The sequence below is a fragment of the Ptychodera flava genome, chromosome 8 (assembly GCF_041260155.1).
Source record: "Ptychodera flava strain L36383 chromosome 8, AS_Pfla_20210202, whole genome shotgun sequence".
In the NCBI taxonomy this organism is placed as follows: domain Eukaryota; kingdom Metazoa; phylum Hemichordata; class Enteropneusta; family Ptychoderidae; genus Ptychodera; species Ptychodera flava.
The window spans coordinates 33,877,166-33,895,634 of NC_091935.1; the positions used below are offsets into that span (position 1 = coordinate 33,877,166).

Below are 18,469 nucleotides of genomic sequence, written 5' to 3' on the forward strand. Positions count from 1 at the left end.
CCAGTTCACGGCAATCCGTGTTGCTGTTCGCTAAATGTCGCCCTCTAGAGTTTTCGATGCCAGTGACCTCTGTCAGTGACCTCTGAAGGTCACTGACGCTCAATGGCTTGTTGCGTGTTGTGTATTGCAGGGATTTTGTGTCAATATACTGTTTGTTCCTGGATATTCACTGTGTAGCTGTACAGAAACAGAGAGTTTAGGTGGTTTTGGCTGGCTAGACAGATGGGCAGCTCTGACCGACCTGAAGTAAGCTCTCAACCACTCGATGGCGGATACGGTTGGGTAGTCGTATTTGGATGTTTCATACTCTTCACACTGTCGTTCGGCGAATCGTTCGCGTTCGGAGTCTTATTCGTGGCGTTTCTGGACGCATTTGATGCAACGAAGGCTGAAGCTGGTGAGTGATGGTGTAATCCACAGTTATTTAGTAAGAGGATGGCGTGAAGGGAGTACAGAGTGCACGAATCTCGACCCTTAAACTAAGAATGTTAAGCTTATAAGCTTACCAGACCATGGAGATAGAGGGAGATCGCAAACGTCAGCCTTTTTTCGACCAAACTGTTTCTTTGCCCATCCTTTCCTGACAGAAAAGTCTGTTGCCTTATTTGGAAAAACAATATGTTTGCTAAAATGACTCTACCAACATGCCAATGCCATCCTCATAAAAGGCCGGACAGGAGACCACATTCTCGCGAGGCAGAGCATGATTTCCACTCCGCGGACCTATTCAAAAATCAAGGTTCTTTGCGGGCAGCGCTCAGCTGTTGCCGTAAAGGGGTGCGTGTTTTACTACGACGAGAAGACCACACATTGTCATTCTGTTCCAATTACATGTCGATAACGAAGCTCTACTATGGACTTTGGCTACATAGTCGAGCATTTACTTGGCAAATCACGCCTTAACCTTGCTCCCAGACGAAAGTCCTTGGACAAGCTCGAAATGATATTGATCACGTCAAGTACGACACTGTTCACACCCATCGTAATAGGCCTACTACAGTGTAGGATTGTCAGTGTAAACTAGGACTTCTCAATATTTAAATGTTTAAAAAGATAAGCTACAGGTAACAGAAATATTGCGGAACCCCTTAAAAAAGCTGAATGTGACGACGGATCGCTTGGACTACATAGAGAAAGATGATTTCATTTATGACGGTGGTATTTTGAAGGACGGATATTGCTAAAGTCTGCTTATTTATAATTTTCAGCATGGATTGGTTCATTGTCCCTTGGCGTTGGTGTCATCAGCAACTTCATCGCTTTGGCACTGCTCAGGAAATACGAACACCGAACAGTTATTATGATCGGCACTATTATGTATTCTGGCGGGATTATTATCAGTGCATTTACCACCAGTATCGGACAAATTTACTTCACATACGGAGGTGTCTCTAGTAAGTTGCTTTGACACTCACCGAATGATTGTGATGTTTGACTGTATGTTTGTTTGTATTTACGCGTGTTGTCTCAACAGCCAATTTTCTTTGTGTACTGTTTGGCAGTTTATCCGCCTTTTTGTCACGTAGCTGGGCTGGCTTCGGGACGGACCTTTAGATCTTGGGAGGTTGGATGGTCACAATCAGATTGTGAATATATTTTTACTATTGTAATTTTTTTATTTTTTAGCTCCCATATTAGCATATATGCAAATGGGAGCTATTCGTATAAGGTGGGAAAATGGTTGTCTGTATGTATGTATGTATGTATGTACGTATGTATGTATGTATGTATGTATGTATGTATGTCCGTCCTTATCAAAAACACAAAAACCGCAATACCTACCGTCTTCATATTTGGTACAAAGGAGCATCCTAGGTTGGAGATGTGAATTTGTTCAAATCAAAATGTTTGGATCAAAAATATGCAAATGAGGTACAAAAATGTGAAAATCCATTGAGCTGCTGCAACTCAGGAACCAGCAGGCAGAATGTGTTGATATTTTGTGCATAGGTAGGTAGCACCAATCGTTTACAAAAATGTTAATTTTTACAGGGATATCTTTAATTTTTGTATTTTTAAGATTTTTTTTTCATTTATGGTTGAACAACTGTGCTCTTCAAAAATACATGTTGAATAATAAAAGGTTTAGAATTGTTATACCTTCTTGCCAGTGGGATTGCTCTTTGTTAACTATTTGTGGGTAAAGTTTAAATTTGGAAAGTCAATTTTCTTGATCAATTTATTTTTAACTGCGTCATTGTTGCTTATGCAAGTTCAGCCTATGTTCTATTGCGTAATTGCTGTTACGATGATAGTGTAGGACCCTATTGTTGCATGGTGAAACGATACATGTAAGGAGGGAATAGTAACAATTAATGTAATAGCCAATTTGCCAGCGTATGCACCATCGTCTAAAACAAAGTGAACGACGACGAGACGAGTGTGTTAAAGTCGACTGAGGAATCCGGATTTTTTCCTGCCGCTGGCGCATACTTTACGATTGAGGAGGTAAGCTAATCTGTATGTCTATTAATTGCTGTTTTCAGATGTATGTTGTATCATATTTGTACATTTAGAAGTGGTGGACTGTAATTTGTGAATGATTATTTTGGCCTGTATACGGGCAATTGCTGAATCTCTGTTGTTTGTGCGGCTAGCGGCTGTGAAATTGTTCAAAACGGCATTGCCGTGTCAAGATGTTCCTAAATGACAAAGCGGATTACTTGTTGTGAGGTTACATCTAGTGAACTGTGTAGCATGTATTTTGATGTGAATTTGAATTTGATTTAAGTCAAAACGGCATGTCGATTATTGATGTCAGACTGACGTCTGTTATAAGCCCTAGCGAGTAGCGTTGAATGTCTGTCTGTTCAGTTGGGAGGCGTTTGTGGTAACTATACGTCTATCGTCGGTAAACTCGCTTTTGAAGTAGCGTGATTTTCATCAGTAAATGTCCCGAAATGACGGGGCGGATTACTTGTTGTGAGGTTATTTTGAGATTACGTCCAATCCGCATGTCGACCATTTTCATTTTGATGTCTGACTGATTCTGTGTGATTTTCATCAGTAAAGTCGCTTTTGAAAGGGCCGGTGTGATTTTCATTTTCTGCGTAAGGTTTACAGTGTTTACGCACGGTGCGGTCATCCGCGCAACATTACCTCTACAATCAGCCTGGTATCACCAATCTCTCGATTATATTTTAGTAGATTCTTTAACTGATGTTTCGCAGCTTAAATCCTCCTAAACTTTTCAATTTTCGATTGAGTAAGAAAAACTGGCCGAGACCAGCAACTAAGAACACGACGATTCAATTTCGCTGCTGCGACGGGCGGTGGCATTGTCCTGATGAAAACAAAGTCAGTTATAATTCTTGCGAGATCAAGAGTGCCTAGCCTGTGTAAAATGCATTTATACATGTGCTTATGTACACATGTGACGTCAAAACTCTCGCGAGAATAGCTGCAGTAAATCCGAAGTACATGTAGTTTTAGCGGGTCATTGAGCTACCGGTCGGCGAACGACTAAAACGAACCAGTGTTTTTGACGCTATTTTTTTTCTACTTTGTCTAGATAAAAAATATTGTTGCCTTTAGTGCGATTAATCAAGCTTCGCCACTTCTGTTTTCAAGTTTCGATGCTCGCGACTGCGCTATATAAATAGAGTGCATATGATTAGGACGAAGTGTTTATGTGTCGATGTCGCGTCGTTGAATATCGGCACAAGTCAGTCGTGTGTAGTCGATCAGTACCACCTAGCTCGCAAGTACCGGTACGTGTATTGTACCCGGGTATTGTAGCACCAGTTTGTGGCATCAGTTCATGCAATGAAAGGGTACATGACTTGTGGGTCTGTAATAATGTAATGGAGGGTTCGAAATTCGTTTTTTAGCTCATATTGTTTTTTTGGGTTTTTTTTTTTTGGGGGGGGGGGTTACGTAGCTGTTGTTGGTAAATTCTTTCATTGTCAAGTTTGGTGTGAACAAGTTTAGTTTATTGTTTCATTTACGGTCCCCGAGGGACCGTGTTTCATTCTCCAAAATTTTTGTGAAAAGATGGTTGTTCTTGTTCTGACAAAGTATAGTATGTTCCCTAAGTGTTAGCACTGCGTACGATGCTGTGTGTTCCGCTACAGCTAATAGCCCCGCTCACCACAGTGTGGTGAGCGGGGCTATTAGCTGTAGCGGAACACACAGCATCGTACGCAGGGCTACCTAAGTGTGTACTAGTGATGAAAAATGTCAATCAGCAAATAGTTTATAGCCACATTTTTAGTTGTAATTCATACTGGAGGAAACCTGCACTTTGAATTATAAAACGTGTGTGACCATAATTTACCTTTATCAAACCTGCATTTTGGTTGTTTTGGTATAACAAACATATCCCACCATACATTTCCTGCTAAATTACTCTGAATATTTACCCACACCCACTTCATATTTGATAATTAAGTCCACCCAACATCCACATGTAATTGTAACTTTAACTAACTGTTTTTAATATCTCTTCTCATTTCAGATGCACATTTTGCAAACAGCGGCAAGGCCCATCATCACGAAAAGGTGTAATTCTTAATCTCTCACTGGAGAATGACATGTCCTCAACCACCTACAAGATATACCCAAAACAAGCAAAGATCATATTAAGAAAACTCAAAATCGACCCTTTCAATAACACCGAATCCCAACTACAACAAGAAGTAGCAGCATTTTGTGGTGGCCGAGAAATTAATTTCAAAGCTAACACCACCAATACCATCATTGCCATTAAGAGCATAGAATCTACATAAGCATGAAACATCCAAATATTTTTTATAAGACACAAACACCAATTCAAATTCAAATAGTCACTATTACAATCATTGTTGATGCATTTGAAGACAAGTTCATTTATTTTATATAATAGTGCATACATATCCTCACAGTGAGTATTATTGTACTTTCAATAGTTACACATCAAAGCCCATACGCTAGCCCCCTATTAGTTTTGAGAAAATCTTATTCTTTCTTTCTTTCTTTCTTTCTTATTCTTCTTTCTATTGTTTGCCAGCCCACATCTAAAAAAAAAACTGTATGTACACTTCTCAAACGTAGCAGAGTGTTTAGAGGCGATGAGAGATGGTGAACCAAATTCTTGAAATTTTAACAAGTTACCAGATTTACTTTTCACAAAACCGAACAGGGCTTCTCCCAATGACTTACAGGTCTGGGCAGTGTGAAAGTTTTATACAGCACGCATGACTTCAAAATTTGATTTTCCAATAATAGCAATTTAATCTCTTAAAAATCTTAAATTCCAGAACAAAAAAAATTGATTGTGCTAAAATTTCACTCAAATCCCTGGCACCCATATTAGTTTTTACAAAATGCTTGGCTCTGCCAACTCTGCTTGCAGCTTTTATTTACACTTTGTTCCTTGTTTTTTTAACTCCGTTATCACAGTGTTATGTTATGCTTTTTATTTGTCTATTTTTTTTCATGTGGCAGATTTTAGAAAAAAAAATTCATATTCAGTATCTAATCTGCATTTTTTTCATTTGATTTGTTATATTACTTTTTTGATTTACTCACATTTGGTATACCACCACCACTACAGAGAACTTATATAGTAGGTATGTGGTGTCTGTATGTGCCATTGTAATCTACATGTTCCAAGGAGTATAACTTAAGTATACTCATTCTGACCTATCACACCAAACTAACTGTGAGCCAAGTTTCATTGATGCTCTATTTAATATTTGTTACAGTGTATAACTAAATAGTTTTGTGTACTTAGTATTTACAGATTATTTTTACATTATATTTATTGTTATTTTTGCCATTATAATATATTTATCTTTATACAAGTGTTTTTTGTGAAGCCATACAACTTCTAGCCAACGTTCTTTTGATAATTCACAGTTATTCAATTGCATTGTTTAAATAAATATATTACATTCCAATACTGCTTCATAACTTGTGTGTGGTTGTGTATGTGTGTATACATTAGAATGCATTATATATATTTTATCAATATATAAAGTTTACCTACACCAAATCAACCAACATGTCCACAGTCCTACCCACCTTTCCATTCTTCATTAAAATACTCAAAAATAAAGAAAGGTCTTTTATGTTGATTTTTACATTACTAGAAATAGTGAGCATCTGAAAATATCTGTATTGGTAACATACAGCTCCACCTTAGGTACACAAGAATAGGGAAAGAAAATATTTGGGGAAAATAAAGATGTCATCAAATTTCACGAAGAAAAAAACAGCCAGAAAAGGTTTAACAAAAAAAAGGAACAGACTGAAAAAAACGATAAATCGAGTAATAACATAATGCGCTAGCTCATCAATCTTCCAGGACACCCCCTAATTTCAAATGGTCCACCCCTGAAATAATACAATTACTAACAGTGCAGTGTATCTCAATTGAAGATGTCAAGTTCGGTCATGATCTGAAAAAAAGTTCACGACAGTTTAAATTGTTAGGTTGATCTCAATACCATCATGCTTGTGCAAGTAAGTTTTGTAAGTTGTTACAAAAGTGAACCCATCAGATGTACTGGAAAAAAACAATGATTACTTATCCCTGTAATTAATGGGTGTTCATTTATATCTCCATGTATCTAGTGTAAATGTAACATTGGTTGAATCTTATGTATTTCAGTCAATGTCATGAAAAGGAAAACTTTGTTGTGTGCATTTGATTGTCTGCAATTATCACCGTACCTAAAACATTTTCACTCTGGGTGCCAGTATAATTAACTCTTTAGCTCATATTTGGTTTTATATATAAATACCAAAAAGAGCTTATATGATGAGTCTGAGTGGCGTCTGTATGTCTGTATATTTGTGGGTATGTGCGGATGTATGTCCGTCACACACAAAGGCTCCCATACTGCCAAAGCTACCGTCTCAGTATTTGGTGTACAGGTAGATGTAGGGGTTGAGATGTGAATTTGTTCAAATGAACACATCAGTGTCAAAATATGCAAATGAGGTAAGAAAAAGCGAAATCCTGAAACAGGCTTGAAACAGGCTTACTCCACTGACTTGAGTCATTTCCTGTCATTGTTTATGAACTGTTACATATTAACAGACCTGCTCAAACCATAGACAGTAGAGGGGAGGAAGACCGTCTATGGTCAAACTAAGGGGGGCTAGCTGCCTTTCTGCTATGCATGTTGCTAAAGTTGACCTCCAGTACCTAAAGTTTCAGACCTTAATTACTTTTGTCATTCTTGTTTTTCTGGTTTAAATATTTCTTGTTGTTTTTCTGGTTGTACTGTGCAGAAATCATTGTCATAACATCAACGTAGAATTTTCCTGCACTGAACAGATAGAAACAACATTTATTGTTGATCTTTGGTACCCATACTGGTATGTACCAATTCTGATCAAATTTGAGCGACACTGTATAATTGCGGTATTTTTTATCATTACATCCAGCTGTCACTCTCCATGTCCATGTCATCGCTCTATTCCAGTCTGTGTATGTCAGTCTATCAATTATTATTGTTTTTTTATTATTATTATACATCTTTATTTCAAACTGAAATCTCCATATCAGGAAAATTCACCCTGGCATATATCCTTTGCACAGAAGTTTACAATTACAATGCACTTTAGTAAAAAACCAGACAAACAATGTGGGCAAAATGTCATTCAACTATGTTTCTTACATTTGTCAATTTGTTTTCATAACTATATGGGAGCGACAGTGATATTGTCACTATTTTTTTTTAAAGCTAGTCACGATGTGCTAATTTTTTTTCTGAGTAGACTGTCAGATTTATCATTTTTTGCGTTCTAATTTTTTTCTTTTTTGCAAACAAGTCTGTGGATTTTTTCCCCTAAGTTTTTGCTTTGAAATTTTTTATGTTTTTGACTACCCCTCCCAAGATCTACTGCTCCATCCCTTACCTGTGATATCGCTGCGGTGCGGCTAGTGGCTGTGGCTTATCGATCGAGCTCGGGTCAAGGCTCAGCGCCACAGAACCAGACAACTTTTGCAGAGTTGATTCCTTTGTAATCAACTCATATTACCGCTTAGCTTATAATTGCACCTGGCAGTGTTGGCAACACCTCGATTTAGACAATATCTCTAGCTCGTCTAAGGTCAATGGGTCGACGAAAACCACTGTAAACTGGCAGCGACAGTGGCTGCATGGCGTGATTTAATAAGTATAGGATAAAGCCCGAGTACGAGGGCTCTTCTGGTATATAAAGTCCAACCCAACGATAAAATGTCGAGGCCACAGGCCGAGACATTTTATCGTAAGGTTTGACTTTATATACCAGAAGAGCCCGAGTACGAGGGTTTTATCCGACTTAAAAACTATCGCCCCCAACTGATATATTTTCGTTTTCAATGTGTTTACGTCAACCGTCCCCTTTGTCAATGTAACATGTTTAGGATATGAATTAAAACTTTTCTTTGTGAAATAGCCTTCCAATGTAATGGAACATCCTATAAATGCCCTATGGCACATTATATAAATGCCCTAGGGCACAGCAGATTTTGTGTTGCAGCTGGTTTCCGCTGTGTTAACAAATTTGAATATTAAAATGTACCAGATGTCTACGGAATATGACATGTTCACTTTTGATTGGACAGTACTTTACTACGGCGCTGTCATTCGTTTCTGGAATCTGGTGACCAAGGCTTTATGAGTATATCATAGAGAAAGATAGATAGAGTGGCAACGGGTATTGTTTAAGGCGTGAAGCGGTTACGTTACCCATCCATGTTCGCCTCGCCTCAGGTTGCTCTCGCCTCTCTTTTCCGAAGAGTGCCGACCATGAATCCTTCGGTAGTTTTCGGATTTTAGCCAATTGTTAAGCGAAAGTATGTTCGGCAAAGTTTGTGTTGTTGTTGTCGTGTGGTGCTGAGCAGAATTGACGTGCTGGCGAAAACGGGAGTGTTTTGAGCTTCAGGAAAACGAGTTTTACCGTTTTAAAAATTCCTCTCATATTTTTATGAATATATAATGAGTGTGTTTGAACCAAATTTGAAAGTCTTTTATCGATACTGTCTGGTTTTACTCAATGGTTTACGGTCAGTCGTACCCTCTTTTACACGTGCGTCAAGGAAGGACATGTTTATGAAACTGCTGCCGTGTTATGTTTTGATTGGCATGAAGCAGTGTTTCTGGCCTGAGAGCTCACAAAGTAACTATGGTTTATGGTTGCTACGCGACTGGCAATACGATGCCATCTCGTCGTATTTTTCTCATAATCTCGTGTAATCATCAACCACAAACAAAGCCTCCAAAAAGTTTAACACCTTTGGAGCTCATTTTAATATGAAAAGCCAATAGTCTACCGAGACGACCATGGAACAAAAGGCATGCAAGTGTTGCTACTCTGCCTATGTTACTCTGTGGAGTAAATAAAACACCCTGAATTGAGCACTCTGATTGGTCAATCAACAGTAGATAGTTTTTAACGAAAATATTTGACCGACGAGAGATCATATAGTGTTATCCTAATGCGTTGTATTCATCATAATAATCAGCAATCTGACCACAAATAAATAGTTTTCTGACTAGTTGATAGTTGTGGTCATATTTGAAAATACATATTTTCTAAAAAAGACGCAAAATGTCGAGATTTAATAAATACTATTAGTTAAAGTCGCTTTGTTTGATAAAATCGACTTAAAAGTATTGTGTCGTGTTACAGTAGCATAGTATAGTATAGTGTAGTATAGCATAGCATAGCATAGTATAGTATAGTATAGTATAGTATAGTATAGTATAGTATAGTATAGTATAGTATAGTATAGTATAGTATAGTATAGGATAGTATAGGATAGTTGTGTAGTGAAGAGCAGTGTGGTGTAGTGCAGTGAAGTGTTAAGAAATGGAGTGTTGAGTTCGATTTTCGACACCAGCCTCCAAGAAATTAAGCAAAAACAAATGAAGCAAATACTCACTTTCCTCCACCATGGTGCAATAAGCTGTAGACATTTGGAGAGCAAAGTATAGCATAAAGCATGTGTCAAAAGAATACATCGGGGGACTGAGAAAGGTCTGCGCAGAGGGCAATAACTTAAAAGATTAAAGATTCATATGTTTGACGCAAACCCCATTTAAAACCCTGTTGGGTGACCAGCAAAGCTATAAGCGAGCTAAGTATGATGTCAGAAAAGCTATATTATCAGCTAAACGGCACTACAGAGACAAACTTGAAAATGATTTAACAACAGGTAATCCCAGAGACCTGTGGAAAGGAATTCAAAGAATAGTTAATGTCAGACAAATATCAAAATCAACAGCAACCGATAACAAGGGCCTTACAGATGAATGAAATGTTTTCTATAGTCGTTTCGACATCCTAAGTAACGCTCTGAGAACTCAGGAAATCAATATTATTAATACTAATGTCACTAGTGTTTTGTTAATATCTGTGCAAGATGTTACTCGTATGTTTTTGAACATGAACGTAAGGAAAGCGAATGGCCAAGACAACATATCACCACGTCTATTACGATCATGTTCTGATCAACTTTTGGAAGTTTTTGCTGATAGTTTTGATTTGACTTTAAACATTTGTAAGGTCCCAAATATATTGAAGAAGTCAATCATCATACCAGTTCCTAAAAAAAGCTACCATCACCAAGCTTAATGACTACAGACCTGTTGCGTTAACCTCCGTCATCATGAAAGCATTTGAACGTCTGGTTTTACAGTACATGAAGCCTGCTCTTCCTTCCGCAATGGTTGCATTAAAGATGTTGTTTCTATTTCTCTCCACCGTATTGAAAAGGCCAATTCTTATGCCAGAACTGCTTTTTATTAATTACAGTTCGGCTTTAACACCATAATCCCTGCTAATTAGTCCCCACGGACACCGTCCGGGGGACTTATAGGTTTGGTCATGTCCGTGCGTGCGTGCGTGCGTCCGTGCGTGCGTCCGTGCGTGCGTCCATCCGTTCACCGCAGATATCTCTGAGATGCCTGGAGCGATTTCATTCAAACTTGGTACAAGGATTACTTCATATGTCATACAGATGCACGTCAATTTGTTTTGTGATACGATCCAATATGGCCGCCAGGCGGCCATTTTATTACGATTTTTTCATGTACAGAGCCATAACTCAGGCATGCTCCAACCGATTTTATTCAAAGTTGGTACAAGGACATTGACCAATGTCATAGATATGCACGTCAATTTGTTTTGTGATACGATCCAATATGGCCGCCAGGCGGCCATTTTATTCTGATTTTTTCATGTACAGAGCCATAACTCAGCATGTTTCGACCGATTTTATTCAGAGTTGGTACAAGGACATTGACCAATGTCATAGATATGCACATCAATTTGTTTTGTGATACGATCCAATATGGCCGCCAGGCGGCCATTTTATTACGATTTTTTCATGTACAGAGCCATTACTCAGGCATGTTTTGACCGATTTTATTCAAAGTTGGTACAAGGACATTGACCAATGTCATAGATATGCACGTCAATTTGTTTTGTGATACGATCCAATATGGCCGTCAGGCGGCCATTTTATTAAGATTTTTTCATGTACAGAGCTATTACTCAGGCACGTTTCAACCGATTTTATTCAAAGTTGGTACAAGCTTATTGACAAATGTCATAGCTGTGCACGGCAATTTGTTTTGTGATACGATCCAAAATGGCCGTTGTGCGGCCATTTTATTACGATTTTTTCATGTACAGAGCCATAACTCAGGCATATCTCAACTGATTTTATTCAAAGTTGGTACAAGGACATTGACCTATGTCATACATATGCACGTCAATCTGTTTTGTGATACGATCCAATATGGCCGCCAGGCGGCCATTTTATTACGATTTTTTCATGTACAGAGCCATTTCTCAGGCATATCCGCATGTTTCGACCAATTTTATTCAACGTTGGTACAAGGACATCGACCAATGTCATAGCTATGCACATCAATTTGTTTTGTGATGCGATCCAATATGGCCACTGTGCGACCATTTTGTTACAATTTTTTTCATGTCCTGAGCCATAACTCAGACAGGTATCAAGCGAATTCATTCAAAGTATTTTTTATCACAGACCTAATGAAGAGGACTCTATCCTCTCTGAGGACCTGTAATCAAAATACCCATTAACAAGTGGGGACTGTGTCATCAACGATGACTTGTCTTTACAACAAATTACTTTGCCTCGGTCTCGATAACTCACTTTGTAATTGGATTTTGGTTTTCGTGTCTAACCGGCCCCAAATGGTGAAAATTGGGTCGTTTCTTTAAGATTGTATCACTTTAAATGTGTCCTCTCCCCTATTCTATACTCGCTTGTCACACATGATTGCGCCTCAACCAATGATAGTGCTCTGATTGTCAAATTAGCAGATGACACGACTGCCGCGGGCTCATTCTCAATAACAATGAAACAGCATACCGAGACCAGGTGGACGAGCTAGTTGATTGGTGCGATCATAATAATATGCAAATGAATGTAGAAAAGACAAAGGAGATGACATTTGACTTTAGAAAGAAGAATAAGATCGATCACATACCATTAAAGATTCGTGGCAAAGATGTTGAAATTGTTCACACATTTAAATTCCTGGCCATGCTGGCTATCAAACGACTTGGAGTGGGATAATAATGTCGATCAAATTGTCAAAAAAGCACAACAACGCCTCTATTTCCTTCGCCGTTTGAAAAGCTTCGGTGTTAACAAAATTAAACTAAAGAAATTCTACCGGGCTGTTGTCGCGAGTGTCCTTACATTTTCGACCACGGTTTAGTATAGTGGTACTACTCAAAAGGATCGCGCCAAACTAAATCGGATTGTTAAGACAGCGGCTAAAATCATCGGTGATGATCTTCAGTCGCTTGAGAGTCGCTTTTTAAGACCCGCGCCATTAGAAAATCAAATTATCACATGCACAAGCCAAGTTTGTCGTCTCCGAACAAAAAATACGGGATTTATTCTCTGGTCGTTCTACGTCACGACAACCCGCGTCTATGTCATCAATTTTGGTGCGTCGGACCTTTTTTTTTTTTCGATCTTCGGTGCGCTCGTAAATATGTAAACAAACAACATGGCGGGCGATGTTTCTCCCACGATCAAAAGTCATGTAATGAAATCGATATTTTCACAGACTACGACATTACTAATCCGAACAATGTAAACACAAGAGTGTACCGCCTGTATATTCCGAAGAAATTACGTGAATAATTTGCGGAAACAACGAACTCGAAGCTGGTCGCGTATACCGTGGGTTCCGTACGCATTGCAAACAGGGTCAGGCGCGACGTTTACAGTGTTCGCGCCGTCGAGATTCAGTCGATATTTGTTCCCGAAAAATAGCGTGTCTGTGATAAATTTCCAGGACTATGCTATCTTTGAATGGAGTATAACTTTGCGGAAGGTAGCCTACGTGTAGACCGAGAGCTGTCATTTGCTCCACACACGAACGAACGTGAGCGCTGACGTACACGACGGACGATTGGAAATGATTGACAACTTGTGCACGGCGTACTAATATTTATTCCTAAAGTAGTTCAAAAGTTTAAATGCGGACTCGTCATGCAAAATTTATTTTATTTTGCACAAAATAACAAATTCTTGGCTTGTACATGTGATAAGTATATTATTCCCTAATATTATTAGTATATTATTATTATTCCCTAATATTATTAGTATATTATTCCCTCGGAAAATACTCGTGACGTAATGACCGTGTCACCACTCGTCTTCGACTCGTGGTGACACGGTCATTACGTCACTCGTATTTTCCTTCGCTGAACGAAGAAAAATATTAGGGAATAATATCAAATTATATCATTAGAGGCGTTATTTATCCAACACATACATTATTTCATTTGTTACCGTCAAGCACCCGATATAGATCCATTTGGACAAAAAACAACCGTTTCAAAAATAGTTTTTATCAAACAGCTGTTCGACTTTTAAAGGAGTTGTAGTGTTACGTTTGGTGTCTTTTAACGTGTCTGTGTGTTATATGTAATTTGTTTTTGGCTGAGCTCTGCAGATCCAACCCGAATTCCGTTGTATTTTTATACAAATGGTAATAAAGTGTTATTATTATTATTATTATTATTATTATTATTATTATTAAAATAAGATGGACTGTTAATGATTAAAGGCATTGAACAGGCGTATTTGCATGAGTCGATATCAATGTTGACTCCTCTCAGGATCCTGTCAATTTTTCTAAAAGTATCAAGTGATTCTGTATTTTGTTATTATCCTTCACATCATCAATACAGAGTTTTTCTTTTTTCTTCTCAAGGTTTTGGAATTTGGCTATTCCCGTTGTCCCTCATGGGAATAATCAAGGAGTATTTCGAGGAGCGTCTCCCTCTAGCGGTCGCCTTAGCAATGGCAGGAACTGGTGCCGGGCAGTGCATCATGTCTGTGTCGTCACAAATGTTGCTTGACCAGTACGGTTGGCGTGGTACACTACTTATTGTAGGTGCAATAAATTTGAATATCTGTGTCGCGGGAGCAATGATGAGACCGACGAAATTCTATGATAAAAATTACACTCTATGTTGTGGCAGTTACAAGCTTAAAGCAACCACTAAATCAAATACCTATGTTAGTTATCAAGACATTGGAGATACGTACGAGTTAGAAGATGTCACGGAAAATGGACAAGGTAATAGACAAGGGGGCAGCATTACAATCGCAGACAGTCGACCGGATAGAAGCTCTCAACACAAATGCATGGACTCTGCTTTAGAGTGTGACGACGCTGAAACCGAGACAAATCAGCAGCAAAGTCATCGCTCATCGATGTTGGTGACTGTTAAATCGGTGTTACCCGATTGGTCAGTGTGTTGCAATGCGGCTTTTCTATTGGTTGAAGTCACAGCTTTTCTCCACGCTGCGGCTCAGCATGCCATGGTCTCACATACCGTAAGTAACAATACCCTCATTCCATGACTTTGATTTCAATGCAAAATATCAAAATAGTGCGTGTCTAGGTCTGAATGTTTTCTAAACAATATGACAAAATTGGAGACTCTGATTATACTTAAGTTTTTCTCAGTTTGCATTTTAGCAGCTTGACTGCTTGAGCGGCATCACTTTGATTACACTGGAAGGTAAACTTGTTCAGGACCACCTTAGGTCCACAAATTGTATTACAAATAACAATGTCATGATAAACTCTCCGTAACTTTAAATCAATCTCAAACTTTGAGATTCTCCCATATGTGTGTATTCAACAGACATGTATATGTACAGATAAAACAAAAATGAAAGCTGCTCGCATCAACATTTTTGTCGGCAGTATGAATTGCTCGTAGACTGAAAGATCCGTCGCTCGAGGACGCTCCCTACTCCCCTCCTCTTAAAGGGGAGCATAGAGAGCGACGGATCTTCCAGTCTAGAATTGCATGCAGAGTTAGAGGAATGAGTGTTCGTTCAACGGACTTGTGTTTTAGCAACGGTGATTTGAACGTGCATATTGAACACTCGTGTTTCATGTTTGTGTGTATGCGTAAATGTATGTATGTATGCGTGCATGCATGCACGCATGTATGTATGTATGTATGTATGTATGTATGTATGTATGTATGTATGTATGTATGTATGTATGTATGTATGTATGTATGTATGTATGTATGTATGTATGTATGTATGTACAGTGTATGTATGTACGTGTGTAAGTGTGTATGCATGGATGAATGGATGAATGTGCATGTATGCATGCATCCAATGCATGCTGCCATGCATCCAATGCATTCATGTATGCATAGATCTGCAGTGTATGTGTCTCTGTGATTAAAATGCCAATTTCGGAACACTTTGCAATAGTGTTTTCATTCAATATGAACATTGCATTTATGAAAAAGTTGCATATATCAATTACATAACAAAATATCTCATTTTACAGGTAAGACGGGGAAGAGAGATGGGTATAGCAAGCTTTAGTAGTTCAACACTACCAGCTTTAATGGGACTAACTCTGTTGTTTGGACGAGTTCTCTGGGGGCTTGTCGGTGGGTTGATAAGAAAGGCCAACCCTGTCGTTCTACGCGCTACTTCACTTGGGGTCGCTGGTATTTCAACCATCGTTAGTGTACATCTGACGACATATGCAGGTTTTTACAAAATTCCTATGTTTTCATATCTGTTTTGAAATAAGCAATCAAGTAGTGCCTTAGGTAATTTGCTGCTATATCCGATTTTATCAGCAATTTAAGATTGCTTGTGACATCGGATTTGTTAAGAAATAATGTTAAGTCTATGCGGTCGATCATGCGTGACGGAAACTGTAGTTGAAGTTTAAGGTGTTTTTGATATGCTTGGAAGTAAACTTTACTGTAAAAGGAAGAACGTGACATTCGATTTGTACGATGACTTATATTGCATTCAGGCAAATGTATACCGACAGTCATGTTGCACGGTCGTTGATTATCTCTCCTTAGGTCTGATGATTTACATGTCTGTCTTCGGTCTCTGCATGGCGTGCTACATGCCGATGTTTACAGTGGTGATTCATGGGATACTAGATAAGAAGCAGGTACATAGTGGTTGGATGTTTGGTTTTCAAGCCGAGGCATTTGGGTATTTAACAGGATCTCCCTTAATAGGTAAGAGAGAGAGAGAGAGAGAGAGAGAGAGAGAGAGAGAGAGAGAGAGAGAGAGAGAGAGAGAGAGAGAGAGAGAGAGCTGTTAATAGTTAGCATAGAGAAATTTAATCTTTTTCTCGCTCAAAGTTCGTTACTAAATAAACAGATTGTTTCTAACCGACATTTCCGACTTTTGAGATACATGTAACAGGAAAACTTCCATTTTTGCCTTAATTTTGAACAGAGACATTTGAATCGTAGTGCAGTTTTAGATCAAAGCGCGTTACTTGTCATTGGTTGGTCACCTAATATGTTCCAGTGTATACGTTTCATTAAAATGTTATAACATTTTCTTCACACTAGGTTGGATGCGTGACGTGCAAGGCTCTTATGATGGCGGATTTTATGTAATCGGAACCTTCTTCATTGTTGCTTCGATTTGTACATTTCTGATACCAGTGACTGATAAATACATCGTAAAGAGACGGGAAGTACGTAGCTGACACAGCTGTATTGTCGCTAATGCCGAACAAAAACATCAAAACTTAAGATTGAAGGACAGAATTATATGTTTATTAATCATCACTGTAAAGTTCTTATCGGCAGATAAATGCTGACAGTGTTATTTTGCAATAAAATGATGGAAATTAAGGCGGGCGTCAATGCTAGTGTTTGTATGACGTCAAGGTAAATGTCAAAGTACGCGTGTCACGGCCAAACGGAATGATTTGCATCAAACCTGTATTGTGTAAATAGTATCATTGTCCTATGGTTGCTCAGTTGACCAGTTACAAGGCACATCATATGCGACATTCATGACCACGCGATTCAACGAGTGGGCATGCCATAGTGCAGAGAAAGAGAGCTAGAGCGAGGAGGAGGGGAAAGAGATCAATGTGGCCAACTAACGGAACTGATAATCTCTATTCGGCGGCACAGCTAGTGTTGTGGAGTACTAGTCAGTGGTCCAGTTGAACTTTCTCATCGGATCTGACAGATCAATGTAAAGCATAATTAGAAAAATAATCATTATTTGTTATTCAGGTGTGACAAATGCAAAAGGTATTTCAAAAGTTAATATCTACAGCGATATAGCCAACCTGCGTTAACAAAAAGTGCACAACAACGTGTCATGTTGTAACGCTATCCTTATGCTTTCATGTGCCTTTCATTCGTGCCCGAAAGATCCGTCGCTCGAGGGCGCTCTGCTGAGCGTGGGGAGCGTTCTTGAGCGACGGATCTTTCAGTCTAGTTGTCTCGTTGTTGTGTATAATAGTGCCGTACAAAGCTCAGAAGTTCTACGAAATGCTATCGATGTAGACCTATAGGCGCATTCAACATTTCAGTGACTATTAACCTGAAGCATCTACCATAAATAGTGTGCGAGATATTATTTTTCCAGGATTTTCCATTTAAAACGCTAAGAGTTTTGTCCTAGTTAGAAGATGATGCACGATATACAGTCTGAGCAAAGAGTAGGCAAAAACTATTATTCGAACAGTAGTCAGGGGCAGCCAGTAGGCTGATATTAAATATTGTGAGCTGAGATGTTTTCCATCGTTTTTGGAATAAAGTGCATTTTTTTGAGTGGGGAGGGGGGGGGATGTGGGGGGTGATGGTAACTTCAATGCAGCTAGGATTTCAAAAAATCCCCTCTGGTCCATGGCCATTAATGTTTTGCTCAATCAAGTCAGGAAATCTCCCTCTTCCACTACATCTTTTCCCACTTTCCTCTCCACGAGACAAAACTTACACCGGCTTTGCCATACGTTTTTTCCATCGGCAAACAGCCGAGAATGACTGAATGTACTCCCCACCGGCCAATTTGAATTTTTCAAAAGTTGCTTGCCAAGCAAGAGAAGCTGGTTCGGACAATATTGAAATCTTTCACAAACAATTATTTGCGAGAATAACCTGGTTTATATAACTTGTTGGCTGCCCCAGCCTCAGTTAGTTACTCAGGCATTTATTTTGATCTGAATCTGGT

At 38.8% G+C, this 18,469-nt stretch overlaps 1 protein-coding gene across 3 annotated transcripts; it reads left to right on the forward strand.

Moving 5' to 3' along the window:
* Positions 1-80: 80 nt before the first annotated feature.
* Positions 81-17,001, forward strand: LOC139139135 (monocarboxylate transporter 13-like). 3 transcript variants are annotated; one of them, XM_070707937.1, is made up of 6 exons: positions 81-397; positions 1,209-1,394; positions 14,193-14,821; positions 15,804-16,011; positions 16,339-16,503; positions 16,846-17,001. In XM_070707937.1, the coding sequence occupies exons 1-6, from the start codon at positions 223-225 to the stop codon at positions 16,983-16,985; spliced, it is 1,503 nt and encodes a 500-aa protein (XP_070564038.1). In that variant the 5' UTR covers positions 81-222; the 3' UTR covers positions 16,986-17,001. The 3 variants fall into 3 exon arrangements, with proteins under 3 accessions (XP_070564038.1, XP_070564039.1, XP_070564040.1); XM_070707938.1 differs by having other exon boundaries at positions 89-397; positions 16,402-16,503; XM_070707939.1 differs by lacking the exon at positions 1,209-1,394 and having other exon boundaries at positions 89-397.
* The last annotated feature ends 1,468 nt before the right edge of the window (positions 17,002-18,469 follow it).